General features: G+C 51.1%; 1 protein-coding gene across 3 annotated transcripts; it reads right to left on the bottom strand.

Moving 5' to 3' along the window:
- Window positions 1–4,705: 4,705 nt before the first annotated feature.
- Window positions 4,706–19,422, bottom strand: Lpar5 (lysophosphatidic acid receptor 5). 3 transcript variants are annotated; one of them, XM_050164161.1, is made up of 2 exons: window positions 19,141–19,422; window positions 4,706–8,783 (listed from the first exon to the last, which is right to left on the bottom strand). In XM_050164161.1, the coding sequence occupies exon 2, from the start codon at window positions 8,735–8,737 to the stop codon at window positions 7,706–7,708; it is 1,032 nt and encodes a 343-aa protein (XP_050020118.1). In that variant the 5' UTR covers window positions 8,738–8,783; window positions 19,141–19,422; the 3' UTR covers window positions 4,706–7,705. The 3 variants fall into 3 exon arrangements, with proteins under 3 accessions (XP_050020118.1, XP_050020116.1, XP_050020117.1); XM_050164159.1 differs by having other exon boundaries at window positions 4,706–9,038; XM_050164160.1 differs by lacking the exon at window positions 19,141–19,422 and adding an exon at window positions 15,687–15,783 and having other exon boundaries at window positions 4,706–9,038.
- Window positions 19,423–20,591: the final 1,169 nt, after the last annotated feature.

Raw genomic sequence — 20,591 nt, forward strand, 5'->3', positions numbered from 1 at the left:
CCCTCCCACACACGACATCCCATAATATCTTCTGGAGAAGCAGTCCCCGCAGTAGGTACAAAGAGCTATCCCATAATAAGCTCCCCCACCCCCACTCATCACCCCCCAACTTGGCCCCCCCTCAGTCACATGCAGCCGGTGCCATCCCCCGCTGCTCCCCCCTCTGGCCACCGAAGGCCTTGCCAGCCCATAATACTCTTGCCTCTGGTCGCAGGAGGCCTCCAGCCCATAATACTCCCTTCCACCACCACCCCCCCTTCCCGCCCCGCACCCCTTCCTCCCGCCTCCAGTTGGAGCCGGGCCTCACCAGCCCATAATATTCCCCAGTCTCCTAAGGCTGTTCCAGCCCATAATACTCTCCCTGTCTCCTAAGGCCTCTCCATCCCATAATACTGCCAGACGCCTGACCTGTGGGCCAAACCCCAGCCCGTTCCACACATCGAGGCTGTGTCAGCGCTGCTGGTCTCCCTCCCTGTCCCTCCTCCCTCCCTGGGTCGGAGCTTTCCCTCCAGGGCTGGCGCTGCCCTCAGGGCCACGGGCCCCTCTCCCAGCCCCACCCTGTGCCTGCCTGGCCCTTACTTCCCCTCCAGCCTTCTCCCCGGCCCTTTCTCCACCGTTGACTCTTCCTTCTCCTCTCCCTCCTCTGCCTTTCATGCACTTCTCCACCTCCATATTAGTCCATAGGATTGGACATCAGCCTCATGGGGAGAGAGTGCCCCCAGAGGGCAATGGGCCAGTCGCTGCCCCAAGGCTGCCTGCTTGACCCAGCACCATGGAAACGTGCCCAGCCTGCCTATGCTCGTTCCCCTGCCTCTAGTTCTGTTCAGTAGCAGGGCTCATCTGGACGACGCACCTGGTCTCCTTGCTGGCTTTCAGAAGCGTCCTGCCAGCAAGCCCAAAACCCTACCGAAGAGCCTGATGCTTGAAGGAGCTCCCGTTTATGGGATTCTAAAGTGCCTCTCAAATTGCATTGGTCCTCAAACACCCAATAAGTAGGTCCTATGAGCCCCATTTCACAGGGCCGGAAACAGAGGCTCACAGAGGTTAACTGGTCAATGTCGCATTGCTAAGAAGTGACAGCTGACACTGCTAGCCAGATCTGTTTGATTCCAAAGTCCTGGAAGCCTTTGGTTTTCTCGAAACCCAGCAGGAGAAACTTTTCTTTCCAGTTCTTGAAGAGTTCTGGAAAGCAGCGTGGGACAACTATCTTAGCTTCTGGTCTGTCTCCAGGGCCTGCTGAAAGAGAAGGAAAGCCCACGTGAGGTTTACCTCTCTCTCCTCTCCCAGTCCTCATGGAACTCCAGTTCGCAACCCTTGCAGGCTTTTTCTGGGAGACAGTGCGGGGCCAAAAGGGAAGCAGCTCCGCCATCCTTTGGGATGCTCACCTCCGTCCTGAGTCTCCTGAACTGTTTCTCAAGACTGCTACCTGCATCCCAACTCTCCCGGCCATCCCATCCGTTAGAGGATGGACCTGGAGGAACTTAAGACCCGAGGAATTATCCCCTCCTGCTGAGTTGGGGGAATGTAAGAGTACTGACTGTCACAGAAATGTGCATATCTCAGCCTTGGGGAGAGCATCACGGCCAACTGCAGGAAGTCTAGGCCACTCTGTGTGCCACTGACAAAGACCAGCTACTGCGGCAGGGATGTGTTGGGTCCAGGTCTCAGCCCTCACTCAGCCACACAGTGTGTGGTGCACGGGTCCAAGGCAAGCATAAAGGGAGGCTTCAGGGGAGCTGGGAAATGGTCCAGGGTGGGGAGAAGGATCTGGGAAGAGCAATGCAGAGATAATCATTGCAGGTGGGACAGCTAGGTGGTTCGTGAGAGGAGGGGGGAAAGAGGAGGTAAGGAGACCGAGGACGGAAGCACGACAAAACTTCCCAGGGAGATACAACACACGTCTACTCACCCCATATAAGGAGCCCAGGACAGAACAAAGTGTGGATGCCACCAAAGTCCAACTCGGTGAACCTCTGAGTTTTATTGGGGTTACTTATAGGAATATGGGTGAGAGGTTACTTAGAGGAGCAGATGTGACTCAAAGACAGCTACATCACCAAAGCCCACCCCAGCCTGGGTGACAGCTCCCAAAGCTGGGGACCTGGAGCTCACTGCACAGCCTGCAGGCGGCTCAGCAGCTTGGAGAGCATCCCTTCAAGTGATGACTCAGTTGGTCTAAGCCTCTTCAGCTGACTTCTGTTTCTTTCAGGCAGCTAGCCTGGTCTGAGGGTCTTTAGAACTTGGCTCCCCTTAGTCCCTCTCAGCTTTATTTCTTACTGTGAGGGGCCTCGTGAATCTTATCAGTTTTAGGGACTTCCTGAAACTGTTGACTTTCCTGCTTAAGAAGTTTCCCCCCGCAAGGTGGAATGTTTCAGTCTCAGAGAAAACTTGTTACACGACGAGATATAACAGAGATAAGAAGTATTATGGGCCAGGAAGGAATTAGGTGGCTGGAGGGAAAGCAGCTGGGAATGTCATTGGTTGCATGATTAAGGGAGGGGGTGACAGTTTTCCTAAGTCTGAAAGTAGAGTGAGAGTTTGGGAAACTGAGCCACTTCCTGGTTGTGTGACCTTCAGACCTCAGGTTTCACACATTTCCTCTGTGAAACGGGCCAATCATATTCATATCTCAGAGGCCATTATACTAACTAAATAAGATGAGACACCCTAGAAACACAGGGCGGGGCAGTGGTGGTGAGGTGGCGAGTGGAGCTTTGTGAGTTCAAGGTCATCCTGGTCTACAGAGTGAGTTCCGGGACAACGGTAAAGAGAAACCCTTTCTTGACAAAATAAAAGCACAGTGGAGCGCATACGTGATCTTAACACTTCAGAAACTGAGACAGGAATATTGAGAGCTCAAAGACAGTCTGGGACAGGCGAGAGCCTGTCTCAAAAAAGCAAGCCAGGTATGCAGTGGTGCTTAGCTTTAATCCCAGCACTCCAGAAACAGAGGCAGGCAGATCTCTGTGAGCTAGAGACCAGCCTGGTCACATAGTGAGTACCAGGATAGCAGAGAGATCTGGGATCTTGTCTCAAAAAGAAGAAAGAAAGAAAGAAAGAAAGAAAGAAAGAAAGAAAGAAAGAAAGAAAGAGAGAGAAAGAAAAGAAAAGAAAAATTAGAGGCATTAAATATAAAATTATATTGAAATCCTGGTGTACAAAATATTTATTTGCTTATATATTCATTGAGAGACAGGGTCTTTCCTTCCTTCCTTCCTTCCTCCCTCCCTCCCTCCTTCCCTTCCCTCCCTCCCTCCCTCCCTCCCTCCCTTCCTTCCTTCCTTCCTTCCTTCCTTCCTTCCTTCCTTTTTTCTTGTTTGTTTTTCAAGACAGGGTTTTTCTGTGTAGCCTAGCTGTCCTGGTACTCACTCTGTAGACCAGACTGGCCTCAAACTCAGAGATTGCCTGCTTCTGCCTCTTGAATGCTGGGATTAAAGGCCTGCACCCCAATGCCCGATTTGGATCTTTTCTTTTTTGTCCAGGCTGGCCTTGAATTCTAAATTCTCCTACCACAGGCCCCAAAGTAGTTTGGAGCCTCGGGTGTCTGTCAACACTTGACACTTCTGTCATGGGAATAACAGTTTATTTTGTGGGGGAGGGAGCAGAGATACTTTGTTTCTACCTTTAATTCATTCTTTTTTCCATACTGGAGGTTGAACTCAAGTCTTTACACATGCTTGGAAAAAAATATCTTTAGCCCCCTGTTTATTTTGAGACAGGGTCTCACTCACTTGCCCAGGCTGGCCTTGAACAAAAGATCCCCCTGCCTCAACCTCCTGAGTAGCTAAGATTACAATCCTGTACCAACATATCTGACGATTGTTCTTATTTTCTGGGAAGTTTCTCTTCTTTCTCCTTGGAATGCCCCTTGATGTTAAATGGGGCAGGCCCAGAGAGCATGGGCGTGCTGATTGGACTGGGATGGGGGGTGGGGACACTAATGGCAGCGACCTGGGCTTTCTTCAGTCTCCACAGCCTGTTACTTATCCAGTGTTGTTCATTCCCTCTGCCTACAATACCTTTTTATTTTGTTTTGTTTCTCAAGACAGGGTTTCTGTGTGTTACCCTGTCTTGTCCTGGAACTCTCTGTAGACCAGGTTGGCCTCAAACTGGCAGAGATCCCCCTGCCTCTGCATCCTGAGTGCTGAGATTAAAGGTGTGTGCCACCACCGCCGGCTCCAGTACCTCTTTTATCTAGTCTTGCCTCTGTTCTCACGGTGGTGAAATGTGTAGGAACAGTTCTGGATCTGACACCATGGGTTCCAGCCTAGAGACAACCTGCTTCTGTTCACTTCTTCCAGGGACCTGACCACACTTCCCCGTACTGCAGCTCTTCCTACAGCTCGCTCTCTTTTTTAGAGTCTCCCAGCCTGATTTCCCTACAGTTCTCGCCAGGCGGACAGTGGTGGAGCACACCTTTAATCCCAGCACTCAGAAGGCAGAGGCAAACAGATCTCTGTGAGTTAGGGGCCAGCTTGGGCTACAGAGCGAGTACCAGGACAAGCTCCAAAGCTACAGAGAGAAGCCCGGTCTCAAAAAACAAAACAAACAAACAAACAAAAAGTATGTCTGTGAGCAAACCTCCCTGGGCACTTTTCAGGCTCCCGCCCCAGTTAACCGCCAGTACCTTCCTTGCTTTCCTTTACCTCCCGTCTTCCATTAGCGTTACTGCTCACCTGTAGATGGCCAAGAACGTCACGAGGTCTGACTGGTCATTCAGCGAGTCTTTATTGAGTGCTTCCTCTGTACCAGGCACTGTTCTAGATGCCAATGAATACATCAATGAACCAACCAACCAAATCCTTGCTCCCCGGCCAGGGAGATGGAGGAAGAGAGGGAACGCATACAAACACTGGAATAAGTTACATGGTCCATGGGGTGATGCGCGCTGTTTTAATTACTCTAGAGTCGGCTCAGAACCGGAATATGAAAGTACTCATATTGTCAATGTATTTGTTCTTGATTTAGCTTTATAGTGCTAGAGATCACACCTAGTGACTTGCAGGTGCTGGCCTCAAATGCATGCTTCTCCAGCCTCAGTATCCACAAAGCTGGGGTTATAGGCATGCACACCAGACTAAGACTTAGAGGCATAGGCCCCCACAGCGCAGCTGGGAACTTTGTGGTTTTTTTTTGTTTGTTTTGTTTTGTTTTGAGACAGTCTTATGTATCCCAGAGCTGAGAACAACCTAGAACTCCTGAGCTTCCTGTCTCCACTTCTTTCTTTCTTTTTTTTCTTCCTCTCTTTCAGACAGGGTCTTTATGTAGCCCTGACTGTCTGGAACTCTCTTTATGTAGATGAGGCTGGCCTGAAACTCACAGAGAGGTGCCCATCTCTGCTGCCCCAGTGCTGGGATTAAAGGGTTGTGCCACCAGGACCCCACTCCTTGGGTACTGGAATTACAAGCATACAACACCAGGCCAGGTTTATGTGGTGCTGGGTTTCAAACCTGGAACTTCATGCATGCAAGGCAAGAGGCAAGCACTCTACCAATTGAGCTACATCCACAGACTCCACACCCTTACCCCCAAGACTTTTGACGATTCTGTTTAACTCTGTTTGGGTAGCAGTTTCCGAGATTCAGCCGAGCAGGGCTGATGTTGCTTATATTATCCTCTCAGGAAGAGCACAGACCTTGAATCCAGAGGAGCAAGGGACAGATGTTAACAGCAGGCCTCTGTAGAGCAGCTGGTGGTAAGGGCCTGGTGGGGGACTCCCATCCACCTGGACTGATACTAGCCTATCATTGAGGAAGCGAGGTTAGTTCCCTGGTTTGGCCACCAGAGGTCATCTTACTCTTGTGAATCACCAACCGAAACCCTTGTAAAGACACAAAAGGCCCAAATCGTAACTGAAACAGAAGCACTTGGGAAATCTCTCTGTAGTGGGAGACACAGGGCCACAGTGCGTAAAGGACACATACGTGATCACAGTTCTCAATGTCAGGATCTAAAACTGTCGCAGGACCAACTCTGCAACCTTCCCAGCAACCCAACTGCTACTTGGATAAAGAGGGAAGAAAACCATTTTGCTGGCCGCCTGCTTGCTGTAAAGGCAGGCTCTGCTTGCTGAGAGCTCTTCCTGTGTTCCTGTCCCCCTTACTTCCCTGTACAGTCTTCTCTCCTGCTGAACACTATGTCTTTTCCTTCCTCAGAAATGCTCCACCCTGGCCCTGCATTTGTGTGTCTGGCTGTACACCCGGCCTCCAACCCCCACTCCCCACCTTCTTAAGAACCACAATTAGCAATTAGCTAATCAATGCCCTCATCCCAGAGTCAAAAAACAACATCCTAGAGGAAGTTAGATGTGAACTCTAATACTTCAGAGCTAGTGATGTCAAAGTGTGACCCAGAGCTTTCTGGGCTTTCTGAAGAAGTCCTTGAGGTCAAAACTATGTTTGTAACACTAACACGTCCCAGAACTAATGCTGGTTCTCGCCCCAGTATATACAGAAGCTTCCAGAAGGTTTATGAAATGTGATGACATCACTGCTCTTGGCTAAATGGAGTATGTCCCTCTGTATTGTTTAACACATTTAACATGTTTCAAAAACATAAGAAAAAAGAAAAAAAAAAAAGCTCTCAGGTCTCTCAATTTTTGCATAAAGGGATTGGAGACCCAACAGTTTGAGGACTGATGCTTGATTTAAAAAATGTTAAGACTTAGGGAGGGAGAGAGGAATGAGAGGAGAGAAGGAGAGGTGCGAGGAGAGGGGAGGAGAGCAGAGCAGGGGGAGGGGAGAAGAGAGGGAGAGGAGAAAGGAAGAGAGGGACAGGTATGGAGAGAATGAGTGAGGAGGGGGTGAAGCAGAGTGGCGGTTGTGTAGAGAGAGCCTTCCTCAAATAAAAATTCCAGGCCAACAGAGAGAACCCCTGTCTCAAAAGAAAAAAAAAGAATTCAAGGCCAGCCTCTACTAAGTACCAAGTTCAAGGTCAGCAGCACAGTCTAGGGGGGGGGGGGGGGAAGAGGATGAAAACTAAAGACACAGAATGGAAAAGGCCCAGAGAGTGGCAGAAGGAGAAAACGTGCCGAGAAAGGGACAAAGAACCAGGATTTGGGAGGGAATCAACCCGTAGCTCTGCTCTGCCCCCACCACCTCATACTGGGTGTCAAGTCTAAACTGTTACAGGTCACAAAAGAGGTCAGTGCATATCAGATAAACCTGTGTATTCTGCCTCCCACCTGCGCAGGGAAGCCAAGTGAACCTGAGGGCAGGCGGCGTGGCGCCCATGGCCCTCACATCAGCACAGAAGGCAGCAGGTGGGCTGGGATGGGGTTCAGTGGGGATGAGGTGGCCCAGCATGTGCAGGCAGTGGGTTCTAGGTTCTACCACCAACCCTGAGTTTTGTATTTGAAGATGACGGATGAATTTCTGTGTAGCTGATTCACCAAGGTCAGGGAATCTTCAGTTCTCAGACTGATGACCTAAATCCAGGAGTTCCAGCTTCTCTTCCATGTATCAGCTCTTAGCCATGAGCATACTCACCACGTGGCTTCCTACTTCCTGGAGCAGACTTCCTCTGAAGAAAAACCAGAGCTAACCGCTGTCACCAGCAACACTCTGGCTTTCCTGCCCTTGCTCACACACTTATCTCCTTCGGCACACTAGGACTGCAGTTGCTTCAAAGTCCAAGTCCCCAGCCCACCTCGCTGAAAAGTACACCCTAAGGGAGGCCCGAGAGTACACTGTGACGCTGTGTCCTTTCAGAGGGCTGAATCCTGGGGGCTCTGGGTGATGTGTGTTTCCAGATTGCCAGGCTGGAGTAACCCCTGACTGGTGGCGTCCTGCCCGGTGTTTTGGGTGGTTTCTGAGGGTGGTTCGGTGAGCACGCCTCGAGCCCCATTGGTAGCCAGAGGCCTCGTCTGGAGCGCGGTGCCCAGGTTGCGAAGGGTGTTTCGGAAACCCTCGGCACTGAAGTAGTACACCAGCGGATCCAGCACGCAGTTGGCGCCGGCCAGCAGCACCATCACCATCAGCACACCGCGCACCTGATCGCGGGCCTCAAGGCTGGATTCCACCAGGTTGGCCCGCAGCAGCCCGTACACAGCCAGCGTGGAGTTGTAGGGCACGAAGCACAGCAGGAAGATGATGAGGTTGATCAGCAGGAGGCGCACGGTCTTCTGGCGCCGGTGGCTTTGAGTGGCGTCGGGCCTCGCCAGCGTCCAGAAGACCCGGCCCGACGAATAGACGACAGCCGCCAAGGGCAGCAGAAAACCCAGGGTCTCAGCCAGCAGCAGCAGCGGCAGCAGCCCGCCCTTCCACAGCTGATCGCTGAAACTCTCGAAGCACAGGCTCACGGTGCTGTTCTCGTACCTGCAGGAGGACGGGCTGTGCACGCGGGCGGCGGGCACGGCGCACAGCAGGATGAGCGCCCAGACGCCTAGGCAGACCCGCCGCGCCACGTGGGGCCGCCGCAGGTGGCGCAGTCGCAGCGGGTGCACGATGGCCGCGTAGCGGTCCACGTTGATGAGCATCAGAAAGATACAGCTGCCGTACATGTTCATCTGGAAGATGGCGCCCGACGTCTGGCACAGGAAGTCCGGGAAGGGCCAGTGGTGCCGTGCATAGTAGGAGAGGCGCAGGGGCAGTGACAGGGTGAAGAGCAGGTCGCTGGCTGCCAGGTTACACATGTACACGCTCACCACCGAGTTTATGCGCAGCACACGCAGGAAGACCCATAGAGCCAGAGCGTTGAGAGGGAGACCAGTCGCCAACACCAGGCTGTAGACCACCATATGCAGACGATGTGTGCCCCGATAGTCACGGCACTGGGGCACAGGGCTGTTGGTAGAAGAGGCATTGGCTGAAGAATTGGCAAACATCGTGTCCAAGTGGGAAGAGAAACTAGGCTGAGGCATCATGGGGAATGCTAAGGTACGAGCATGGCTTTCACCTCCAGGGTGGTAGCCTGGTGGCTATGCTGAGTCTGTCCCAAAGCCAGCAGAGGCAAGACATGGGAGTGGAGTCTATGACCTCAGGGGCAGATGATTGGCCAAGGCTGGAAGCCTTTGGTACCACAACTTCAGCAGCGGAGACCTGGAATAGGAAGGCAAGGCAAAAATAAAGTTAGTAGAGACAGAACCGTCCTCTAAATGCTTAGCTAACACGACTGCCCTCCGTGGGTCCTTTCTCAGCCTCAGGGCTCTTCGCTCCACCTACTCCATCCTTCTGCCAGAATGACTTTATAGCGCCCCTCTGTCGTCAGTGTCCTGCCCAGGTCCTGCGGTCACCGATCCCAGACAGGCTATGCTTGGAGTGCTGGCTTTGTCACTTGCCTTGCTTTGTGACCCCAGAGACGGCATTCCCTCTGAATTTCACTTTCCTTATCTGGGTGCACTGTGAAGGAGTCTGAGTGCCTTCTACTTCAAGACGTTGTTTGGACATTAAGTAAGATGAAAATGCTTCCATTTCTGCCTTCCCTCCTGCTCTTAAATGCTTACGGAATCCTTAGAAGGTTCCAGCCTGCTCCAGCAACAAACAACAAAACAAAGGCCTTGTCCCACCCACCTACTTCACGGTCCATTAGAGGAAGACTACCAACAAACAGCACAAATAGGTCTGACCAGCGGGAGAAGGGCTGCTGCACACTTCCTCTGGGCCTGGGGCTGGGTGGGTGCCCTGTTATCTAGGGATAAAGTTCAGACTCTCAAGTCCAGCACAATCCCAGTCCTGTCCATCGTATTCACCTGTCCCTTGTGGGCTGGCTTCTGTCAGAGAGACCAGCTGCATTCAGTTTGACTAAACTAACGCTGCATTTCTTCATCTACAAAATGAGAATAAGAATGTGCCGGTGTACTGCAAGGCAGTTGCCAGCAGCCCTGGTCAGAGGCACATTTAGAGCACTTTAGCATTCCCGTCAGAAAGGTGGGGGAAGGCTCCAAGGCAGTGAGAGGTTCTCAACCTTCCTAATGTTGTAACCCTTTAATACAGTTCCTCATTTGTGGTGACCCCCAACCATAACATTATCTCCTTGCTACTTGGTAACTGTAATTTTGCTACTGCTATGAATGTAAATATCTCATATGCAGGATACGATATGTTATCCCCAAAGGAGACACAACCCACAGGTCCAGAACTGCAGCCCCAAGAACTGTGAGCCCTCCTTACAGCCATGGTACACTCCCTACCAGGGAACCAATTGGTGCACCACAGAGAGCCGAGAGGTAGATAATGGACAAGATAGGGCCTTAGGGCCCCACCTCCCTCATAGGCAAGAGGCCACAGGAGCCACCTCCCCATCGCTGCCTCATACTCAGGTGTGTGTGTGTGTGTGTGTGTGTGTGTGTGTGTTAGAATATATATAACTTGATCTTTACTTTTTTTTTTTTTTTTTTTTGAGACAGGGTCTCAGGTAGCCTAAGCTGGCATTAAACTTGATGTGAAGTTGAGGCTGGCCTTGAACTCTTGAGCCTCTTGCCCCAACCTTCCAAGTGCTAGGGTTACAGGTGTGCGCCACCATCCTTAGCTCCAGTTTCACTTTTTACATTTTATTTGACTTCTCTTCCTGGAGCCACAGTCTGACTATGCTGCCCAGGCTGTCTGGCCTGAGTTCCAGGGTTGAAGTGTTCTGCCTCAGCTGGGAATGCAGGTGTCTCCCACTGCACCCGACTCTAACATCATTTTATTTAATTTAAAAAGTTATTTTTTTAAAGTTTTATGGTTATGAACACTCTGCTTGAGTGCATGGATGTGAATCACGTGTGTGCCCGGTGCCTTTGGAGGCTAGAACTTCTTCATCAGGCTCTTTAGATCTGGAGTGGCAGAGGCTGTGAGCAGCCATGTGGGTTGGGGTAACTAAACCACAGTCCTCTGCAAGAGCGACAAGTGCTTTCAACCTCTGAGCCATCTCTCTGGGGTTTGGTTTGGTTTTATACAGGATTTCTCTGTGTAGCTCTGGCTGTCCTGGGACAGAATCTCTCTTTAACCCCATCTGGTCTGGAACTCACTATGTAGACCAAGTTGGCCTCAAACTCACAGAGTTCCTCCTGCCTCTCTGCCTCCCAAGTACTAGGATTAAAGGCGTGCACCACTTGGCTCTCCAAGTCCTTGTTATTACTATTTTAATTATGTGTATTTGTGTGTGGTGGTGAGGGCGTGCATATGAGTGTAGTGACGGAGGAGGCCAGAATCCAGGGTCTCCTGGAGCTGAAGTTACAGGCAGTTGTGCTGGGAGCAAAAGTTGGGACCTCTGGAAGAGCAGCAAGTCCCCTGAGTACTTGCTGAGCCGTTCGCTATCCCTTAGCATCATTTTAAAGAGGGTATAACATCATGCTGTTAATATATGTCTTACAACAAATCATTTCCAGAAACCAATTTTTTTTATTATGTCCAACAGTGCTATACTCATAAAGCAATACCACCTGCCTCACCCCTTCCCCGGTCTCTGGTACCCTCTTTCCTACTTTATGTCCCTGAATTGTCTGTTCTAGATGCCTCACTGGAGTGGAGCGATACAGTGTTCGCCCAGTGTCTGGCTTATTTCACATAGCATCCTGTTTCCAAGATCTGCTCGTTCTTCCATCCATCCTTCCATGCATCCAGCCACACTGTAGCATGTGATGGTAAGGGGTGGAACCCAGGGCCTTATAAACCCTAAGTACACCCACGTGTGATGGTACACACCTGCAATCAAGAGCTTGGAAGACCGAGCCAGGAGGAACGGGAGTTCAAGGTCATCCTCCTCACACTCGCGTTTAGGAAGACTGCCAAGAGTTCAGCCTAGGTTACCAAGTGAAACTGTCTCAAGCCAGCTGAACAGATCACATCTAGCTGCTAGGGATGCTGAGGTAGGATTGCCACTTGAACACAGGAGGTTAAAAACAGCCGTGGAAACACAGCAGGACCTCATCTCAGAAAAAAAAAAAAAGCGCTTCTGTCTTGAATATTTATACGACTTTTCCCTTGTCACTAGTCCCTCAAAAAGTGCAGCGTGGAAGCACTGGTCTGAGATGGTGGTACTCACAGCTCTCAAAGAACAGGAAGATCCCAAATTCAAGGTTACCCTGGGCTCTAGAGGAAGACCCTCTATGTAGCGAGTTCAAGGCCAGTCCCTACACAGCTTGTTTCACGATAGCCAGAGCTACGTAGAGAGACCCTCTGTCTAAAACAAAACAACAAAGATCTTTTTAAAAAAAGAATTTGGTGTTCTTCAAGAGGACCTGGGTTCAATTCCCAGCACCCACATGCAGCTCACAAATGTAACCCCAGTTTCAAGATATCAAACGCCTTCTCTGGCTTCCATGGGCACCGTACACATGTGGTAGGTACACAGACATACATGCAGCCAAAACTCCATTCATACAAAATAAAAATAAATATTCTTTAAATTTTTTTTCTTTAAAGTAGGGTGTGGGGCACAGGCCTCTAATTCCAGAGGCTGAGGCAGGACAATAGACTGGGCCGAGATAAGGAAATGAGATAAGGCTCATATAATATATAATATATGGGATTATATAGGGAAACCCTTTTCCCTTTTTCAAAACACAAACGCAGAAGGGTTCAGTGCACACACTCAAAGAGAAAGTGGAACAAAAACAACAATAAAAATCTATTTATATTGTATTACATGGGTTATAAGCAACCTAGAGATAGGTGGTTTGGGGGAAGCAGGGGAGGACACAGGATCTCAGGTGACCTAGACTGCTCTAAGACTAAGTAGCCGAGGGTGGCTTTGAACTCCTGCTCCTCCAGTTTCCATCTCCCAAGTGCTGGGGTTACAGGCATGTAGTACCTGACCTTGGCTTTGAGGTATATAGGACAATATGTATAGGATTTATGCTCCAAAAACGTTGGCAGCTGACGGGGTCTGAGATACTCGTACCCCACAGATACAGATACTAGCACCAAGTCAGATGCAAGCATGCGGAACAGCAAAGGACCATGTCCCTCTGCCCCGCTTACGGCGAGCCAGCGAATTCTGCACATACATTGTGTTTGCAGGCCTCTGCCTTGGCAGCTGGCATTTCTTCAGCCTGGAATGTTCTTCCTCCCCTTTGCTACCCAATAAACCTGGTCATTTTACACGAGGCCGTGTGACCTCTTTCGTGGCTCTGTCTTCCTCTGCAGGGCAGCTGTGGTCGAGTCCCTTCCTTTGGGCTACCCGGGGTCCACAGACACCTCAGCTGTCCCTACACGCACAGTGACAGCTAGGTCTTAGTCCCTCTCCTTAGGCTCTGAGCAGGAGGGGCTTCAGGAGGAGGCTGACATCTTTGCCAGCTCAGCATCTACACCAGTACAGGTGGAGTGGGAAGAAGTGAGCCACTCCAGCAGCCAGGCCAAGCATGTTGTCTCTAGTCCTCCCCACGGTTCTTTGAGGTAGGTGTTTGTCTTCATTGTTATGGGAAAGAAAACAAAAGCTGGTCTCCGAGGAATAAAGGCAGGCCCCAAATCTTGGACCGCCCAGCTCCAAAGTCCAAAACCGTACATTGCAGCTCCCAACAAGAATGAAGAGGGTTTGTGGATGGGTGCTGCACAGACTACCTGGTCTTTTATAATTGCCTGTATGAAATCTATGCCCATGGGTAACATATCATTTCCTCATTTGTCCGATTGGTATTCGTTTTAATACCCACTTCCTTTTGAATCCTCTCAGCACACTGGCTGCACACACCCATCTCTTTCACACACACACACAGAAATGCCTCTTTACAATCTTCCCCTGAGTACTGAAGCACTTAAGCAAGGAGCAGTGGCGCATTCCTGAAGTCCCAGCTACTCGGGAGGCTGAGACAGGAGGAGCCCAGGAGCGAGGGCCAGCCTGAGCCAAAAGGGACACCTGGTCTCCGAAAGAGAAAAGCCTTTTAGCTGGCTGCTTTGAAGTGCTTTTAACCTACCTGCTGTTTTGTGTATTTAGCCCCCCCTCCCCAACTAGATGGCAAAGCCCTAGGGTGAGGATCACATTCTTAAACACACACTTCTGCGCTGCACCTAGGTTCCCTGAGTGAATCTCTGTGGCCACCTGGAAGGAAAATGGTTTCCATGCAACAATTAGCCTATTCTCGGTGCTTCTATAACCACCAAATTGTTTACCACGCTTCTGCTTCTCCGCTCTTTACTGACTCACAGGACACCAGGTCTCTGCACAGGCCTTACGGAAAACACTTGCATTACAGTTTCGTTAAGGGACCTGGAGAGATGGCAGGTGAAGGCTTGGACTGCTCTTGTGGGGGACCAGGGTTCACTTGCAAGCTCTCATTGTCGGGTGACTCACAACCTGGAACTCCAGCTCCAGGGACTCCAACACCTCTGGTCCCTGGTTAAGAGCACTGGCTGCTCTTTCAGGGGATCAAGGTTTAATTCTCAGCACCCACATGGCAGCTAAAATTGTCTATAACTCCAGTTCTGGGGGATCTGACACCCTCATACAGATATACATGTGGACAAAACAACAATGCACTCAAAATAAAATAAATCACTACAAAATTAACAAAAATGAAAACATTTCAAAAATTCAATAACAGTTTGTAAGCAAAACAGCAAGAACTATCATTTTGTAACCAAAAATCTTACCATTTTACTTGTAAAATCAAGAACCCCTACAATTAGGAAGAACATTCTAGATATTGAGTGCAGGAATACATTCTTTTCTGGGAATTTCAAGTCTGTCTGTTAAAACAAGTTATAAAGCTTAAGTAGCCGGGCGACGGTGGCGCACGCCTTTAATCCCAGCACTCGGGAGGCAGAGGCAGGTGGATCTCTGTGAGTTCGAGACCAGCCTGGTCTACAGAGCTAGTTCCAGAACAGGCTCCAAAGCTGCAGAGAAACCCTGTCTCGAAAAACCAAATGAATAAATAAATAAATAAATAAATCTTAAGTAGATCAAAATGTGAAAGAATCTTTGAACTGCTACTTAAAGGGAAACGGCGATGGACTCATTACACTATTCCAAAGAGAAGTTCTTGGGTTTCTTTATCGTGGCGACTCTGAAAAAGCTTCCTTCCAACAGACAGAAAGGCCAAGCTGCTAAGGCCCCTGCCTGGCCCCTTACCCTGTTCCCCTCCTTCCCTGAGCTCCGCCCAGGCTCCTGGCTCAGGAGCTGTACGGGCCCAGTGCCAGGCCAGATGGCAAAGATGGGGAAAACTGCCAAAGAGGAGTGTGGAAAGAGGGGTGTAGGTGTGGGGGAGAAGTAGCACAGACCCTCTCCCCAATTCTGCCTTGAAGAAGAGGCCAGGTTGGGGGGAGGCGGAGATGGAAAAAAAAAAATCTAAGCAGCAGTTACCTCCAAAAAGAAGGAAGAGTGATGTTTCATTTCTCCAGCTAGGAGGGGGCCACGGAGGCCTACACAGCTTGGTGACACGGACACTCACTGATGTCACATAGGCACACCATGACACACATTTTCATACACAGACACACGGAGGCATGCATACATTAGCATCCAAATCAGTGTCTGTGTACAGGCTGTTACACACTTGCAGAGCCACGTGGGCCAGAGAAGAAAGAGGAGTCCTAGCCCCTGCCTTAGGGAAAATCTTTACCAAGCACAGAGAGCCAGGTTTCTTCATAAGCGCATGCTCATACAGATGTATGCAAAAAATATCTCAGCCCACAGGCATGGAGCACCAGAGAAACCACAGTCAACATAGAGGAACCAGGGGCACCATGCTTTCCACCCTCACGCTGCTCAAATCAGAGCAGGCCAGTGGCTCGAGGCGTCCCTGTCTTTCTGGGGCCCTTGTTCCTTACCTCCTCAGGACCTCTGGAACCTGTTCCATTGCCCTCTGAGCTGGGCTGGGTGCTGCTCTTAGCTGAGATAAGGGCGAGGGGCAGGGCTTTTTTCTGTCACAGGCAGGAAGTAAAAGCCAAGAGTAAAGTGGGCAGGAGGCTAGCTCATGATCAGCCCTCCACGCGGCCCCCCTGCTCTGCCTGAGGGGGCCATCCTCCCCAGCCTGTAGCCGACAATGCGATGCGGAAGGTCGCTGCAGCTGGCAAGCTCAGCAGTGACAGGGAGAGCCTGCCCACCACCGGCACTCTGCTCCCCCACCTTGCCTCTCTCCCATGTGCCACAGACAGCTTGCTCGGTGACTCCTGTTACCAGTTCACATCTTTCTGCCTTCTCCAAGGGGCCAAAATTCAGGTCTTTGTGCCGACAATTACCTTTGGGGTAACCGCAGGTCATTTCTCAGCCCAAACACAGGAAATAGCACTCCTCTCCCTAAGTGTCTAAATTGCCCCTTTGACACTTCCTCTGCTTCTGTTCAAGCACTGCCAAGCTGTTGCGCCTCACCCCTGACAGCCTGGGTGCAGGGGTGACATCATGTGCAGTCACTAAGCTCCCCACAGGGCCCCTGGGTTTGCCGGGAACCCTGTCTTAGACTTGTTAGTTCTGCCCCGGTCTCAGGTGTGCTGGCTTATACCTGTAATGCCAGCACTTGGGCGGCAGAAAGCAGGAAGGTCACCACAGGTCCCAGGCCTGGTCTACATCACCAGGTTCAGGTCAGGCAAAGAAACCCTGTCCGCCGGGGTGTGCGTACTTTTCTATGTAGTGAGTTCAGGGCAGCAGAATTACACGGTGAGACTTGCTGTCAAAACAAAACTAAAGCAAAAGGTGTGTTCTGGCCTTCCTGTGCACAGTTTAAAGCTGCCAGTCAGCTTCTCCTGAGACTGAGGGCCAGGGCAATGGTTTGGAGAGTTCAGAGTGAGGTCACCCAGCCTAGAAGAAGATAGAGTCTGGGGTCACCAGAAAGAGAGAAGAGGCCTCCTGTGGCCCAGTAGCCATTCCTGCAGGCCCAGGAATCCTGCCCCGTCACTGGGGCCCTGTCTTCTCCCTGCTCAGGACAGCCCTGCTTGTCCTCTCTCCCCCAGTCTTTCTCTCCCTGCCCTTCTAACGTGGTCCTCAGATTCAGTCTCCCTCGTGGGCTCAGCAATTTCCCTTCCTTTTTTGGTTTTTCTATAGCTTTTGGAACCTCTCCTGGAACTAGCTCTTGCAGACCAGGCTGGCCTCGAACTCACAGAGATCCGCCTGCCTTTGCTTCCTGAGCGCTGGGATTAAAGGCGCCCGGCCTCAATTTCCCTTCCTATACCTGTCTAGCCCCCTTTAGTGGGGTTTCCCTTTTCCCTCTCCTCCCTCCTTTCTTCCTTTCTCCTTGAGATAGGATCTCACAGCATATCTCTGGCTGACTTGGAATACACGACAATTCTTCAGCCTCAGGCTCCAGAGTGCTGGGACTATGATCAGCCTTCACAAGGCTTTTCTGGGAAAGCCAGAAGTCACAGGTGACCCAGAGTCCAGTAATTGGTTTCCCCGTTGTGTAGATGACAGCTTACCTACCTGTCCCTCCACCCTACCTCCCAAAGCTGGAAAAACAGGAAAGAAAGTTCCAACCCCCTCAAAGTCACTGCTGTAGGCTCACACCGTGCTGATCTCTGCCCTGTGTACATCTTACCCTCGCTTCAGGCCTGACAGGTCCTGCCTCTTCTGAGTAAGCTCCCGGAGCCTTTTAGGCTGGGTGACCTTACCCTGAACCTCCATCACACCACTGGCCTCAGAGGCCCACGCCCTTTGTTTCTGATGCTGGGGATGAACCCAGGGCCTAGTGCACACTAGACAAGCACTTTGCCTTCTAGCTACGCCAATATCCTCATCAGCTCTCCCCTCTTCTGCTGTGTTCTCCTTGGTTTTATTATTATTATTATTAACTGAGCTGGCCTCTGGTGTCTCTGGTTGTTTGAGAGGTGATGGCCACTGTCATATTCCTTGCCTCCATTTCCCCCAGGGCTGTGACTTCAGCTTATCATAAACGAAAGTTCTGGAAGTCTTTGAGTCCCTTTCTTGTCACTGAGCCCCTTAAAGCCGTAGGCAGTAGGCAGGCAGTGGCCTGCATGAGGATGGCAAAGGTCCCAGACAGCCTTCCACAGGTTCTCCACATGCACAAGAGCGCACTTCCTCCCCCTTTGTGCTACTCATGAGCCATAGTCTGTCAAAGCAGTGTGGACAGAGAGACCAAGACGGCCCAGCACCCTTCCATTTCAGCATGTCAGGTAGGGGCAGCGCTTCCTCATGACCCATTAAAACAGAGCTGGGAGGGCTGGGGGTAGCTCGGTGGCAGAAAGGTTACTGGCATTCACAAGGTCCCAGGCTCTACCTCGGGCACAACAAAAAATAGATGAAGTAGATCTGAGCGTCGTGGCACACTCGTGTAGTTGAAACTATCCGGGAAGCTGATAGGATAGGGATCATCTGAGGTTAGGAGTTGAAGACCATCCTAGAAAGCATGAGACTTCGGGCTGGGCGGTGGTGGTACATGCCTTTAATTCCAGCATTTGGGAGGCAGAGGCAGGTGGATCTCTGTGAGTTCAAAGCGAGCCTAGTCTACAAGAGCTAGTTGCAGGACAGCTAGGACTGTTAAACAGAGAAACACTGTCTTGAAAAAAAACAAACACAGAGACCAGAAAAAAGCATGAGACTTCATTCCCCAAAAGGGTCAGTCAGGAGAGCGGGGATGCAGCTCCTCAGTTGGTGGGGTATTTACCTAGTGTGCTCTGGGTTCAACCCCAGCACTTGCAGAAAACTGCTGTGGTGGTCCGTGCCTGGAATCCCAGACTCCAGAGGGAGAGGAATCAGGAGTTCAAAGACCTCCTTGGCTATGTTTAGATTTTGAGGCCAGCCTGGGCTACATCTCAAAAGCGGGGGAGGGGGGGTAGGGGGCACTCAGTGGTAGATCAAGTGCTTAGCTTATAGTCATTCTATCCCAGCATCAAATAACCAAATAAAACACACCTTGGTGACCAGGGAGGGCCATCTTTCCCGGCCAGATCGTTAGCTAACTTTAATCAGTTCAGCTCAGTGTCTTCCAGGTTAGGACCTGGTCCTGCAAGATGAGTGGGTGTGAGGGGAGCAGATCTCAGAGAGCTCTCCTCAGGGAACTCAGGGTCAGCATGAAAGCAGGAGCCTAACGATTTAGGGGAGGACCCTAAGGTGGTTCACAGTGGGGCTTCAGGCCTTCGGGTGTGCCAGGCATGTTGGCTGCCTCTTCAGGCCCCCTGTGGAAAGATCTGTCCCCCGGCAGGGGGAGGGCAGCTCCTTTTGCCCTCTCGCCTTATCCAAAAGGGTTCCTCAAAGCCTACAGCCCACCCGTATTCTCCATCCTCACCAATGTCCCCCACTTCTGGTGAGACCCCGCTTGTCACACCCCCATACCTGTGTTCTGCCGCTCTTCCTCTGCCGCTGCCCCAAGACTGCTTCCGCTGACACTCTGACACCCTGGGCTGGGCTGAGCTGTGCCGGTAGGACCTGCTCCTGGGCGGGCCTGACACACCCACCCCAGAGATCTCAGTCCATCCAGGCCAGCTCGGTGCACTCTTCCAAACCCACAGAGGGGGAGTGGAGAAAAGCCTTGACCACAGACACCTCAGCAAATGGGTCCGAGACGCGAGTCCCAAGAGCTGATGAAAACCCAGCCCTACCTCTAGTCATCCCGACTATGGCTCACAGACTTGCAGTTTCCGGGAACTCCAGGTGGCACACCCACCCCCATGCCTGATGACTAACACCCTCCCCCCCACCCAGGCTACTCTTACCTGTCTCCTCCCTGCCTGCTCTCTTCCTCTCTTGGGTCAGGTAGGTGGTTTACTTCATGTGGCTCGTGGTTGCATCTTCCGCTGCCTAGGGCCCACGGGCATGCCAAGTGTTCTCCCTCCATGCCAGCACACACCCAGTTCCTCCTTAGCAGTGGCCTGTCTGGATGCTTCCTCCTCTCCCGCTGCTGTCTCAGGCTGGGAGCTCCTGGAGGCAGGGAGCCTAGGGTGGTTCCTGTCTGCATCTTTGGGCTGAGCATTGCCCCTTGCTACATGATCAAAGGCAGTGTTTTTGGAGGGGTCTGGAAAAGGTATTATGGTTACATGAGTTTGGCAAACACTAGGCAAAAGGCAGCATTAGCATTGTGCAGAATGGGAAGCCAGGATTGACTGACCACTCCAGCTGGCTGAGGGTGCATAAGGAAAGCCTTATTCTAATTGTCTTGTTTCCTTTGTGAGGATTGAATCCAGGATGGCCCCTGCAGGTCAGCAGGCGCTCTTCCACCAAGCCACACCCAGATTTACTATTTTGGGCACATTTCAACTTTCCATTTTTGAGACAGGTCTCATTATGTATCTCTGGCTAGCTTAGAACTCACTCTGTAGACCAGGCTGGCCTTGAACTCACAGAGATCCTCCTGCCTCTGCTTCCTGGGTGCTGGTGTTCTAGAGGTGTACACCACCATGACTGGCAATCTCTTGATTTTTTTTCTTAAAGAAATTTTATGCTCCAGAAAAACCACAATTGGGCACAACCGATACTGATGTGCCCAGCCCCAATGGATACACCGACAATACACTTCCTGCACCTAAGGTTCAGGAAACGTCTTTGAAAGGGGGCAGAAAGAACCAGAGGAACAGGAAGTCTAATGTGAGAACGTGTCTCTTAGAAAAGACAAGGATACTTCTTCACCCATGGTACCTCAGCAATATGGCTGCCTAAACAAACAAGGTCTGAACAATGACAACACTAGTACCTGCTAATGTGGGGAGGGACGGGGGGGACGGGGGGGGACACACACAACCACCAGCAGTCCCACCTCTAGACAAAGAACTGCTGGCCGCTAATGACGG

This window comes from Alexandromys fortis, unplaced genomic scaffold (assembly GCF_014885135.2).
Source record: "Alexandromys fortis isolate MF-2015 unplaced genomic scaffold, M_Fortis_MF-2015_v1.1 scaffold_150, whole genome shotgun sequence".
NCBI lineage: Eukaryota > Metazoa > Chordata > Mammalia > Rodentia > Cricetidae > Alexandromys > Alexandromys fortis.